Genomic DNA, 13,902 nt, shown 5'->3' with positions numbered 1-13,902 from the left:
ATCATTTCAAACCTTTTTTCTTCATAAACTTTTGATTATCATTTACATAAGAACTGTATAACTTGATTAGTACGCCATTAACACACATCATGTTATATAATGTTTAACAGATTTGAATATGCTACTGATCTGTTAAGCATTTTATTATGTTTGTTAATGACTTTACTGTGAAGAGTTACTGAATCATTTGAATACGTGATGTAGCTTCCCAATGGAAATTAGCTGTTTTGTCAGTTGTTAATGAAAACTGAAGATCTTGAACTTTTGCTATGAACTATTTTTTTCAGCTGTTAAATATAATACTGTTTATTTAGAGAAACTTTAATTAACAAGTGCATCTGGCTTAAGGAGGTTTCGCTCAAGTTTCAAAATGTGAAATGTCATTTTGAAACTGAAACCTATCCATGTTTGCTTAGCTGATGCATAATAATAACTATTTTTACAGCTTTTATGAATATATGGTAATGTTCATTTTTAGATATACTGTTATTAATTGTTAATAACTGTAAGGAGTGTGCCTTGTACCCAATTTAAATGTAAAAAATTTTATGTAATATATTCATAGGTTTAAAAGATGCAACACCAAATGTAAATAATAAAGAAATAATACTCTTTATACAGCAGGGATGCATTAAATGATCAAAAGTTATAGTGCAGACATTTATTTCAAACGATTTCTATTGAAAGTAAATGCTGTTTTTTTATAACGTTCTTTTTCTTAGAATCCTGTAAAATATGTATAACAGTTTCCGTTATACATATTAAATATATTAAGCAGCACAACTGTTTTCAACACTGATAATAAGAAATGTTTCATGAGCACAAAATCAATATATTAGAAAGACTTCAGAAGAATCATGTTTCACAGAAGAATGCAATGGCTGAACAATTGCATGAATAAATGACATTTTACAAATAGAAACAAAATTCCACAATATTACTGTTTTACTCTATTAAATTTTTATTTTAAATTAAAATAAAATAAATGCTCATTAGTTATTGCATTACTTATAGATATGTTTTCTAAAATACAGATTTTTTTTATCTATTCTTGTATGTAGAGAGATTTTTATTTTCACTGACCAAAACATAAATTGTTTAATCCCAAGAAACTACACTGATAAAATAGTTTAAACCTTTGTCCCATGGTAGATTATGGTAGATTCCTTAGATTCCTCATGACTTTACCAAAACCTCCTCACTACTGCTATTGATAAATCCCATGGTGTAATAATCACCTTTATACACCATCACTATGTCCACAATAGTGAGTCAAATTAACACACATAATGACTCCTTTAATTAATCACTTATTTAATTCTGTATTTTTTTTCATGCAGATCCTGCTGTTCTTTGAATGCTATTCTCAGTTTGTTCTACAAATGTAGCCAAGATATTCTATGCAAAACTGCCTTCCACACTTTGTTACTCATTGGTGTATAATCTCAATAATAATCTCACATCAAACCCCATTTGATTGTTTTTATTATATTTTATACAAGTCAGTAGTCATTTTTTTCATAAAATTTTTTACTCAAATATAGACATAATTATAAACATTAGATAATAAATGCCAATATCGTATTGCTTGTACTATGTCTAAGCACATTCTCTGTTTTTTCTAATTTAAATGAATGTTGGCACAGCATTGCTTCTGCATAGCAACACCCTAGCAACCACCCCAGTACCCTAGCAACTGGCCTAGCAACCACTCCATGTACCCTAAAAAAATGCCCTAGCAACTGCCCAGAGTACCTAGAAACCGCATAGAAACACTCAAGCATCAGCCGAGGTACCCCTAGCAAATGCATAGCAATGTCTGTCTGTCTGTCAAACTTTAAGCATTTCTCTGGATTTAAGCATTTCTCAACTGTATTTGGGAACTGTATCAGTGTCGACCCTCTTTCTGTTATTCAGCATCACAGTGGAATGATAGATTTTAATATTGTTAAAACAACTTTATGAACCTAGATAATGTTGTTTTTGCCAGCCTGTTTTAATTTTAGTTTTAGTCTAGTCTTTGTGTAAAGCTGTCATTTTAGTGTTTATCAGACCAACAAGAGAACAACAACAGTATACAAGTGTCATGACAAGTCTCAGTTAGTCAGGTTTATATATATATATATATATATATATATATATATATTATACAGTACTGACCAAAGGTTTGGACACACCTTCTCATTCAAAGAGTTTTCTTTATTTTCATGACTGCAGAGTCACACTGAAGGCATCAAGGGCTATTTGAGCAAGAAGGAGAGTGATGGGGTGCTGTGCCAGATGACCTGGCCTCCACAGTCACCGGACCTGAACCCAAATCGAGATGGTTTAGGGGTGAGCTGGACCGCAGAGTGAAGGCAAAAGGGCCAACAAGTGCTAAGCATCTCTCGGGGAACTCCTTCAAAACTGTTGGAAGACCATTTCAGGTGACTACCTCTTGAAGCTCATCAAGAGAATGGCAAGAGTGTGCAAAGCAGTAATCAAAGCAAAAGGTGGCTACTTTGAAGAACCTTGAATATGACATATTTTCAGTTGTTTCACACTTTTTTGTTATGTATATAATACCATATATAATTCCACATGTGTTAATTCATAGTTTTGATGCCTTCAGTGTGAATCTACAATTTTCATAGTCATGAAAATAAAGAAAAACTCTTTGAATGAGAAGGTGTGTCCAAACTTTTGGTCTGTACTATATATATATATATATATATATATATATATATATATATATATATATAACAAGAAAAGTGCTAATATTAGTTGGTTAAGTGCTGGCGAAAAAGATGAGTCTTTAGATGTTTCTTGAAAATGAGTACAAATTGAGATTGGGAGGTCATTCCAGCAGCTGGGCAAAGTTCAGGAAAAGGTTCGTGAGAGTGATTTTGGGATTGCACCACAAGGCGTCATTCACTTGCAGAGCACAAATTTCTGGAGGGCACATAAGATTGGGACAGGAAGACACATAAGAACTGACAGGAAGGGTCTAATCTTTCTACCCAGCTGTATAGAGTAGTTGTGATGAAACAATGGGTTAGCTGGAACCACCAGGAGTTCTGTCTTAGTTGAGCTGAAGGTGATGGTCATCCATCCAGCTAGAAATGTCACTCAGACAGGCTGAAATGCGAGCAGCTACCATCGGATCATCTGGTTGGAATGAGAAGTAGACTTGAGTGTCATCAGCGTAGCAGTGATAAGAAAAGCCATGCTTCTGATTGACAGATCCTAATGACGTCATGTAGAGGGAGAAGAGAAGTGGTCCAAGTACTGAGCCTTGAGGAACCCCAGTAGCAAGTGGGCATGAGGGTGGGCAATGGAATCTGGTGATTAACGGTGTCAAAAGCAGCAGACAGGTCCAGTAAGATGAGTACTGAGGATTTTGAAGCTGCTCTTGCCAGTCGCAGGGCTTCAGTAACGGAAAGCAGGGCAGTCTCAGTTGAGTGGCCACTTTTGAAGCCAGATTGGTTGCTGTCCAGGAGGTTGTTCTGTACAAAGAGTAGTTTTCTGGAAGTGCTAGATTTATAGATGGTTTCTTAAGCAGTGGGCTAACCCGAGTCTGCTTAAATGCTGAGGGAAATGTTCCAGAGTGAAGAGAGTTCTTAAGAGAGACTTATTATATTATTGTTACCTTATAGACTCAAGAATACATCCATTCCAGAGAGATTTTTTTCATCCACTACAAATAAATAGGTAGAGGAAAAAACACACTAATAGAATAAAATAGAACATAATTGATAGATTATAGGATAAAGCATAGAACGTAGAATTAAATTAATTACTGCACAGTAAAAATTATAACCCTAACCCTAACCATGTAGTAAGTGCAAGTAGTTAATTAATATTAATCTGTACTTAAATTTATAATTACACTATAACAATGACACCTTAAAATAAATATTGCACTCTTTCAAAATAAAAGGTTCTTTCTAGGCATTGATGTTTTCACAAAAGTGTCTTTATAATTTGAAAATGCAGACACACATTGTTCTTTCAAGAACTGCTCCCAGAAATGTTCATCTTTATTTTTAAGAGTGCAAGTGTAAGACTATAAAATATACAATACAGTACAAGGTAGAGTACAAAACCAAACCATTATAGTGCAGTATATAAACTGTATATAAACTGTAATATAATATAGACAGATTGTAGATAGTAGAGGAGGTCTTTGAAGATAAAGAATGATAGATTAAGATACTTAATTTGACAGTGTGTTACGTAAACATGGATTAAACTGTGTGGTTACTATTAGAAGTGTTTGTTGGAAAACCTGACAGCTGTTGGAAAGATGTTGTTCTTAACCGTGATGTTTTGGCTGTGTTAGTGTGATGGATGTTCAGGGGTTTCATGAGTTAGTGTGATCTCTGAGGCTCTGGTGACAAGTGTTCAGGTTTGGCATTGAAATAACAGACTAGAGGCAGTTGTCTGATGAAGAGTAGTCTCTGATAGGCTTTTCTATGCTGCAGATGTTGGTTTATATGATTTAATTGAGTCTGTCATGGAAATTTGTTGTTGATGGCTTTTGTCATGTAAATGTCTAAAGTCCACAACAGTCGTTTTATTTTGTTGATTGGCTTTTACATATTTTTCATTGAAACTTATCAGTGACATTCCAGGTACTTTTTCTTTCCACATCAACACGATATTGTGTCTCACAATTTCTGGAAATAATGAGTCCTTTTATAGGGTCTCAAGTAAAAAAAGAAATAAAAAACTTATTTTTTTCATTACACACAAAAAGATCCTTTAAATTAGCATGCATCTTAAGCTAAAATGAGGACCATGAAACTGAAACTATGGAAAATTGTCTCTTCATACTGAGAGTGTTATGTAATTTACAGAAAACTCTGATTTTTAGATTCTCTGAGTAGCCTGTGTAAAAAGTTATAAACTTTTAATTGCCATTGCATGTGGATATGACAATTTTGGTTGCCAGTAACAAAACTAAACAATGTACTTGTGAAATGTGGGTAGAGTACACAGAAGTCCACTTGACTGAGGCGTTGCATTATCGTGGGTGTGGTTTTGATTTGCCTGCCCTGTAAGGTCGTTTTGACTTTCTAGAATAGTTTTGTTATGACTAACATGACAACATCTCCAGGATACTTCGCTCCATGTGACTAGTAAACCAATTCTCAAATAACTATTATGATGACTTTCGTTCCACCCGCTTAAATGATAAAAGTACTTGTGCTGTACAATCTTTTAAGACTGTTGTTGTGAGTGTCTGTTCCCCCGAATAGTGAGGTCAAAATATAAATTTAACGTAGGATCTAGAAAAAATCTTACTGTGATTATACCAGAAAAATGTAAAGTAAATGAACAAAAACAAATTTTAAAGTTTGGGCTCATAAATATTAAATCACTCACACCCAAAGCAGTTATTGTAAATGAAATGATAACAGATAATAATTTTGATGTACTCTGCTTGACTGAAACCTGGCTAAAACCAAATGATTATTTTGGTCTAAATTTTGGCCCCATCAGACTGGTCATGGTGGAGGTGTTGTAACAATATATAGCAATATTCTCTTAGATTAACCTTCGTAAACTCCAGTCTGGATCCAGAACACCTGAGAAGAGATGATGCTGACCCCTCAGAGGATCCCAGATGATGCTAACCCTGAATCAACAAACAGAACTAACAAATATTGCTACAAGTGTGACTGCGTCATATAATAATTGATTTTAATAATGTTAATCGTCTGGCTGACTACGTCTTGTATGAATTTTTCTGAAAAATCCTGTCATATGCGCACAAATTGACAGTCACCACTCATAAGCTACTACTAAATGTTTTAGAAATTAATTTTCTGTAAAGTTGCTTTGTAATGATTTGTATTGTAAAAAGCGCTATACAAATAAACTTGAATTGAATTGAATTGAATTGAACTAATGCAGCATATTGCTGGTGACCACTATTATTATTGGTCCATCCTGGTTAAAATGTTGACTCACTTTCATCTTCATTGTTTGATTCTAGCAACTGTGCATTAACAGACAGACATCTATTGTTTGGTCTTGATTGATAATTTGTGTAGAAGAAAGCATAAATCTTTTTATGTAAAAAGCAGAGAATCCTTTATTATATGAAACACTTACTGCGCAAAACACCTTAATCATGGAAGAATAGATAGGTGCAGATTTGTTGTTTATTAGTTGCTTTTATTATGTTAGAATAACAATGGTTGCACTCCAAGGATTCTAAACAGATTATATTGATCATAGGGCATAACCTCAAATGTGACTTAATTTTTGAATATGCAGCTCCTCTTATATAGCCATAATTATAAACATTAGGTAATAAATGCCAATATCGTATGACTTGTACCAGGATGTCTAAAGCATATCCATCCTCCATTTTCATTTTTTTTTAAGTGGAAGGATAATAGGGAACCATCATCTTTGAGGAAAAAATGTGGTTGAAAAAAAATCCTGAATGATCATGATCGGCAATCACTTAAAAGTCTGGTGAAATCAAATAGTAAATAAACAACAGTAGTATTCACGGCTATGTTTATAGTGAAAGTAAGAGTATTTCCACATGCACAATGCGAAGGAAAATCAAGGGATTGGAACTAAACAGCTGTGTAGCCTTAAGAAAACCACTTATCAGTGAGGCTAATTGGAAAAAAAGGCAGAGGAAGAAGATCATGTGGTCTGATGAGCCCAGATTTACCCTGTTCATGATGGGCGCATCAGGGTAAGAAGAAAGGCAGATGAAGTGATGCACCCATCATGCATAGTGCCTACTTACCAGCCTGTGGGTGCAGTGCTATGGTCTGGGGTTGCTGCAGTTGGTCAGGTCTAGGTTCAGCAACATTATGTTCCCAAAGAATGAGGTCAGCTGAGTACCTATATACTAATATACTGAATGACCAGGTTATGCCATCAATGGATTTTTTTCTTCCCTTATGTCACGGTTCCAAGGTGACAATGTTAGGATTTATCGTGCTCAAATCGGGTACAGCATTCACGAGACATAGTTTTCACACATGGATTGGACACCACAGAGTCCAGACCTTAACCCCATTGAGAATCTTTGGGATTTACTGGAGAAGACTTTGCGCAGCGGTCCGACTCTCCCATCATCAATACAAATTCTTGGTGAAAAATTTTATACAACTCTTGACGGGAATAAATGTTGTGACATTGTAGAAGCTTACTGAAATTATGCCACAGCGAATTTGTATCATAATCAAAACTAAAGGCGGTCCAACAAAATATTAGTGTGACTTTTTTTTTTTTTTTTTTGGACGGGCACTGTATATTTCTCAGGATTCTGATATTGATCATAGGCCATAACCTCAAATGTGACTTTATTTTGAATATATAGCTAGTAAAGTTATAGCACATCCGGAAAGCATTCACAGCGCTTAATGTTTTTCCAAATTTTGTTGTTATGTGACAGCCTTATTACAAAATGGATTAAATCATGTATTTTCCTCATTATTCTACAAACAATCAGACAATACACCTTAATTACAACGTGAAATAATTTTTGTTGATATCGCTGTGAGCACTTTCCTGGATGCTTTAACATTGCAGATTTAGGCATTTCTGTGGTATTACTATACCTCCACCTACTGGACATTGCCTGAAACATACAGTACATGCTTCCAGTCATGGCCAAAATTTTTGTCAGTAACATAAATAGTGCTTTGTAAAGTTTGCTGTTTTAGTATTTGTAAATTATTTTTCCAGATGTTTTTATGGTATACTGAAAACAATGATAAGCACAGTATGTTTTTAAGGCCCTTGTGGCTATATATATATATATATATATATATATGTGTGTGTGTGTGTGTGTGTGCGTGTGTGTGTGCGTGTGTGTGTGCGTCACTATTTACATTGTTGACCCTTGTTCTTCATAACCTCTGCAATTGGCTCTTGCATGCTGAATATTAGGCTTCTGCTTGTCCAGAATAATCACCAAATTGCTCATGGATCGTTGCAAGAAGTCACTTTTATATTGATATTCTTTATTCATGGCAGTTTTGGGGCAGAATTATGAGAGACCATTTGTCAGCATCAAAACACTTTTTTTTCAGCCAATTAAGTTTTTAGCAATTACAATGCATCTGATCACTCTACACAATAACACCACAACAGCTTAAGCAAAAAATATCACATTGTGGAATGAGAAATCGAAAAAATATAAGGAAACAGCCACAAAAACGGAAGACGTTTCTTTATATTTCAATTGTCTTAACACGACACACAGAAGTGGAATTTAATTAAATATGTATAAGGGCAAATCTATACACTTCTCAAGAAATAATTAAGGTTCCAATTGGGTTTTACTAGTCCACGCATTCAAATGTGAAATGGGAGACGTCTCCTGGTTTCAAGAACAACGATCCGAGCAGAATAGATCTGTTTGGGTTGGCTTGCGAAGTTTCCATGACGTGTGTACGTAAATTTCAGACTTGTCAGTCTGGAAAAACTTCATTTTAAGAACCGGTTTAATCAAATCATTGAGTACTTTATTATAGCGGATAGTATATTCGTACTGCGTGCCTTAAGTTATGCTGAAACTAACCGGTTTAATTAATTGATTACAACCAATAATAATAATAAAAATAGAATGGGGGGAGGGCGTCTGGCAACCAAATATGTCATGTGACGTTCTGTTTGGTAAAAGAGAAAGTAGGCCAGTGCCTGTTTGCTGGAGGTAACGTTACGCGGAAGCTGCATTTGTCATCTCAGCATCCATTAACGGTACGATTTATACCTTAATGAAATTCAAATGCAAATAATAATGATCAAAATCAATGTTGAAATTAGTTAATTGTCAAAATAAAACAGCATATTCCCAAACATTATCATTGGCTTGCATTTCAGTTGGTTGAAGCAAGATGGTGGTGGTGGTGATGTTTTTGCGCGGAGCGTTTGCAATTTAATAAAGTTACTTTATAGTCACTGCATAGTGTAGTTGTTACAGAACAAAGCAGGAAGTCAAAAGAAGTAGTTCCGGCGCTGCGATGGCCGAGTGGTTAAGGCGTTGGACTTGAAATCCAATGGGGTCTCCCCGCGCAGGTTCGAACCCTGCTCGCAGCGATAATTTAAGGTTTTGAGGAATTGAAAACTGCACGATTGAAGTCGCATGTCAAAAAAGTGCACGAGGTATGTTGGAATATGATATATATGCTGTATCCAGCAAGCAACGACATGTCTTAACCATATACAAGTGTGGGTTGCTAAAATGCTGAAAATAACTAACATTTTTTTTGGCTGGAAAGTGGCATCTTATCAAGCATACCGCAATTCATATGTAAACTTTTAAATAATTATTGCAATTGCTAATGTAAAAACTAAAGTCCATGTAGACATGTTTTCATGCAAAATCATGCATGTAAAATAAGAAAGGAAGAAGACTTACAACAATTATTTTCCATTATGTACTTGTGACTTACTTTAGCCCTAAACTTAATAAATAAAATGACGTGCATTTAATAATACTGTTGTTTCGTATAGTTAAGTATTATTTTGCTTTTGTTTGGGTTTTTCCCCGTCAATTTACAATGAAAATTCCACTTCAGAACACGAAGGGTTAATTAGATTGAGCTGCTGGGGTTCTTGGACCGATTCCAACGCGTCTTCGATAAAATTAGACGAGCTTTCGCAGTCACTTTGAGAGACGTACAGTCAGACCCCGACCCTCGCCCGAGGACAGCTGTAGATACCAGTCCGAAATACAGTAAGCAGAAAGGAAATATAATTGTAATCTGAACAAGTTTTCAATTTTTCAGCGAAACAACATGTAGGCTATCTGCGGTTTTGCATCTGTTTTGGTTTTGCCAGGTGTCAACTTCCTTACTCATACCCGCATTTTGCATAAAGATGTCCGGCTTGGAGAAGCTGCGCGTCGCTGTTATCGGAGCCGGTGCTGCAGGACTCTGCGCGGCCCGCCATCTTCTCTCCCGCCGGGACACCTTCGCGACACCCGTGGTGTACGAGCTCACCAAGAATATTGGAGGAACCTGGGTCTATGAGGAAAGAGTGGGACATTACGACAATGGCTTGCCTATTCACAGTAGCATGTACAGGGACCTCAGGTGAAATACTTTATTATATTGCAATAAGGATTGATGTCACTTAGTAACTTAACACACTATTTATTTAAACATTAAGTGTCAATATGTGTTGCAACCATCTTACTACAGTACATGCCATGTGATAAGGACTGTGCTTATTTAAATGTACTGTAAAACAACTTTTTAATTCAATTTTTACTTATTCTCCTCATGAACTGTTCTTGAAATATCAGTAGCTTGTGTTATATTTAAAAAAATTAAAGCAGTATTGTGGCTTTATGGTGTTCTGCCATGTATTCTTCCCTCATGCTAGAACCAATATTCCCAAAGAGGTGATGTCTTTCCCTGACTTTCCTTTTGCAAAGCATCTCCCCTCTTTTGTCCATCACACCGAGGTACGGAAGTACCTTGAGCAGTACTGTGATCATTATCACCTGTGGGACCACATAAAGGTGAAAAAAGATTATATTTGTAGCCCAGTTCTTACAGTTTTAAAATACTTACGACTCTTTGTTCATGTTCAGCATTTCAGGTTATTTCATGCTCATTGCATAGTTTTGGCAGATAATTATTAATTGCACTGTTTATGACCAGTCTGTCAAAGTTGTTAATCTGTAAAAATAATCACATACCTTATCTTTACTTTACATTTATGATCAGGATTGTGGAAAACTACTAGAGAATGAATGGTACAAAGGACTGAATGTTGCTGCTGATGCATGTTGCTTAATAACCATCAGTATGAATGTCAAAAAGTATAGATAGGTGTATTTCTCTCTACCAACAAGTTTGGCACCTCAGTGGCTTCAGTGACCCCAGTTGATGTGAAGGGTGGGTGGAATGGGTTGGCTTGGGATGTCACCTCCAACGATGGTGTAGACCACAGCAAATCCACTACGGAGAGATTTGATGCTGTTATGGTGTGCAATGGGTAAGTGTACAGCAAAATTTGTGAAACATTCTCTGTAAAACCTTCCTATGTGCAGCTATAGTTAAAATGTACATCCCTAGATCAATAAGGCCATTGAGTGCAGTGGATTAAACAGTAACTAATGGTGCAATGAAACTGTATTGCACTTTCACTTACATACTGTGCCAGTTGTCCAGGGTACGATTTCATTATATAATCAGGTGATAAAACTGATTATTAAAAATCGAGTATTACAAACTGAATTATGTGTGTTTATTCCAGACACTTCTATGACCCCTACATCCCTGCAATTCCTGGACTGGACAAATTCAAAGGTTTTCCCTTCCTTACATTATATAATCTGGTTTCAGAAGACTTGCAAATTCCTAGGTGTTTTTTTGCTGTTGCAACATGTTATCAGTTTATCAGAGTGAGGATCTACTGAGAAATGCTTTAGATCGTACCATGGCTTTGGGCTGGAAAGTAGACCAAGTTTTGGTTAATAATTATATTATTTAACATTTATCAATAGGTAAATTAAGTTTAAGTTAGACCTTTATGTTCCTTCTGATGTTGAGTCTTTTTTTATCCATTTCTCATAATGCAAGGCTTTTTCATATCACTGTAAATGTATTATAATTTATGAATGAATTTTATGTACGCATACTGTAATGCATGCCTGCTTAAGGATTGCATTTTTAGTAATTGTTATTACTATAAAACGTAACAAAAAATATAGTGCCTTGCATGCTCAAAATCATTCATAGGTGCATACAATGAAAGTATAATATGAACTAGAAAATATACTGTATAATGCATGTATTAGTCAATCAACATTCATCAGGCTTAAGGGGAAACCTGAAAAAGGATGATTGACCAAAACATTGCTAATTGAATATATTTATTTATTTGATGATGATAATGTAATATGTGGAGTAGCATGTAGGATTTCAATATTTTCTAGTTATTCTATGAAATGTTATATTTTGCATGTTTTTTTTTAGGAATGGTGATGCACAGTCATGATTATCGTAATGCTGAACCTTTGGCTGGGAAGTCAGTGGTGCTGCTGGGAGCTGGTCTCTCTGGACTAGATATTGCCATGGAGCTCTCCAGTGTTGATGCTCAGGTCTTTCACAGTAGTCAATTGTTTAGCTATTTGTAATGCTGCATTTTTGACTTGAGTTGGAATATACTACAAAACCTTTTTTGCACAATTTTTTCCCTTAATTAGTTAACACTAGTTTCTGAAAGTCAGATTTAGTCTGACGATTTTGTAAAATCAAGAGTTGACATATTTTACAGAAAATCACAGTGTGTGGTGGGTATAGATTTTTTTTAGTTTAGGATTTTGATCCATCCAGTCAGAGGACATTAAATATGTTTGATATTCTGAGCCGACTTTAAAATACACATTGTTTTTTTTCAGTTGACAAGCATTGTCTCACAGAAATGAGGCACGTTTCTGGATGAGTTTGTTGTTTTTTCAGAGCAACTTGAAAAGTCTGTTAGTGTGTGATCCTCAAGGCTTGAATACACTACATTAATTGTGTGGCTCGATTTACAGTATGGAGAAGCTGACATTTGACTTCATCTGTTACACATCTCCTAGCAACAAGGCGTGTGGTTCTGCATAAGTTTGTTGCAATCTGAACGACTTCAAAGTCTGGTAGCTTGGGAATCTCAATCTTTAAGTGCACAATGGCCAGTCTTTCCTCTGTGAATGTTTCCAAAGTTGTTTCCAAAGTGTATGCTGCCTAGATTTTAAAAATCATGTAGTGTATTCCAGCCTCCAGTCATTTAACTTGTGTCGTACAGATCCAAAGTATTTTATCTGGAATTCCTTGTTTACTTTGTACTATTATTGACCTCCAGGTCATCCTGAGTCATGGACAGCGGCCGTTGACCTGCCCCCTTCCTCCGGGAGTCCAGCAGGCTCCTCCAGTAACCTCTGTCCTGGATGATGGCACTCTAGAGTTCAAAAATGGGGAGACAGCCAAGCCAGAGGTGTTCCTGTTTTGTACAGGCTACAACTTCACTTTCCCGTTCCTGGATAAGAAAGTGGGTGTAAAAGTGCGGGAGCACCTTGTCTGGCCTCTCTATAAGTTCCTAATACCTCCAGCCTACCCTTCACTCTTTATAGTGGGCATCTGCAGAGCTATATGCCCCTTCCCACATTTCCATATTCAGGTTAGTTGCAAAGCAAAGGATATTTTGTTTGGGAATATGTGTCATTGAGGTATCTTCAAATTGTTTTCTCGTGTTTTTTCCCCAGTCTCAATTTGTCATGTCAGTGTTGGATGGTTCTTTCCGCCTGCCATCCCGTGAGGAAATGGAGAAAGACATTGAGCTGGACATTGCTGCCCGTCGTTCCCGTGGAATTGCCACCCGCCATATCCTTAAACTAGATTCTGAGCAATGGGCCTACAATGACGACCTCGCCCGCCTAGGGGGATTCAACCCCCTCCCGCGCTATTGGAGCAACCTGTACGAATCAAACAAAGTCTTCCGTGCCCGAGACATGCTTAATTACAAGACCTACAACTACACTGTCCAGGATAACTTGGAGTGGAAGGTGCATGATTTGCATGGCCAGCAGCTGCAGAAGCCTCTGGCTGTTAAAAAACAAATGTAAGCTGTGATGGAAAAACAAATACACCATCATTAAGATGCTAACAAGAATCTGCCAAGGTGGCAAGTACAATTAGGATATTAACAAATTGTTCAATACTAATAAGTTTTGCAGTTTTTTTTTTAAATGTCTACCTTTACTGTTATTTTTTTTTAGATGAGCCCCTATAGAAAATGTCTAAATGAAATATCTTTCTAATCTAGTTGTTTGTGATAAGCTGCTTTTAAAATAAAAAACATTAATGAACATAAACAGTACCCACTTAGTGTTTGAAAAGATGAATTCATGTCATCATCTAAAACTTGCCATCAAGACCAGAGATTCAC

General features: G+C 36.0%; 1 protein-coding gene and 1 non-coding gene across 5 annotated transcripts; both read left to right on the top strand.

The window, feature by feature from the left end:
* The first annotated feature begins 8,568 nt into the window (after window positions 1-8,568).
* zgc:77439 (uncharacterized protein LOC378987 homolog) lies at window positions 8,569-13,828 on the top strand. Of its 4 annotated transcripts, none has more exons than XM_052562268.1 (9): window positions 8,576-8,718; window positions 9,540-9,697; window positions 9,841-10,055; window positions 10,348-10,486; window positions 10,823-10,965; window positions 11,227-11,279; window positions 11,949-12,073; window positions 12,820-13,134; window positions 13,220-13,828. In XM_052562268.1, the coding sequence occupies exons 3-9, from the start codon at window positions 9,841-9,843 to the stop codon at window positions 13,577-13,579; spliced, it is 1,350 nt and encodes a 449-aa protein (XP_052418228.1). In that variant the 5' UTR covers window positions 8,576-8,718; window positions 9,540-9,697; the 3' UTR covers window positions 13,580-13,828. The 4 variants fall into 4 exon arrangements, with proteins under 4 accessions (XP_052418226.1, XP_052418228.1, XP_052418225.1 ...); XM_052562265.1 differs by having other exon boundaries at window positions 8,577-8,718; window positions 9,802-10,055; XM_052562266.1 differs by lacking the exon at window positions 9,540-9,697 and having other exon boundaries at window positions 8,569-8,718.
* Window positions 8,976-9,057, top strand: trnas-uga (transfer RNA serine (anticodon UGA)). Its single transcript has one exon. It is a non-coding gene; the product is annotated as a tRNA-Ser (tRNA).
* Window positions 13,829-13,902: the final 74 nt, after the last annotated feature.

The sequence above is a fragment of the Carassius gibelio genome, chromosome B7 (assembly GCF_023724105.1).
Source record: "Carassius gibelio isolate Cgi1373 ecotype wild population from Czech Republic chromosome B7, carGib1.2-hapl.c, whole genome shotgun sequence".
Classification (NCBI taxonomy): Eukaryota; Metazoa; Chordata; class Actinopteri; order Cypriniformes; family Cyprinidae; genus Carassius; species Carassius gibelio.
The sequence above is the reverse complement of the archived record's forward strand: the minus strand, read 5'-3'. Positions and strand labels throughout refer to the sequence as shown.

Excerpts from the sequence above, each read along its gene's own strand:
- zgc:77439 (XM_052562266.1), top strand. The coding sequence starts at position 9,841 with ATGTCCGGCTTGGAGAAGCTGCGCGTCGCTGTTATCGGAGCCGGTGCT. Across the intron at positions 10,056-10,347 it reads AGCATGTACAGGGACCTCAG|AACCAATATTCCCAAAGAGG; the intron begins GTGAAATACTTT and ends CCCTCATGCTAG. Across the intron at positions 10,487-10,822 it reads ACCTGTGGGACCACATAAAG|TTTGGCACCTCAGTGGCTTC; the intron begins GTGAAAAAAGAT and ends TCTACCAACAAG.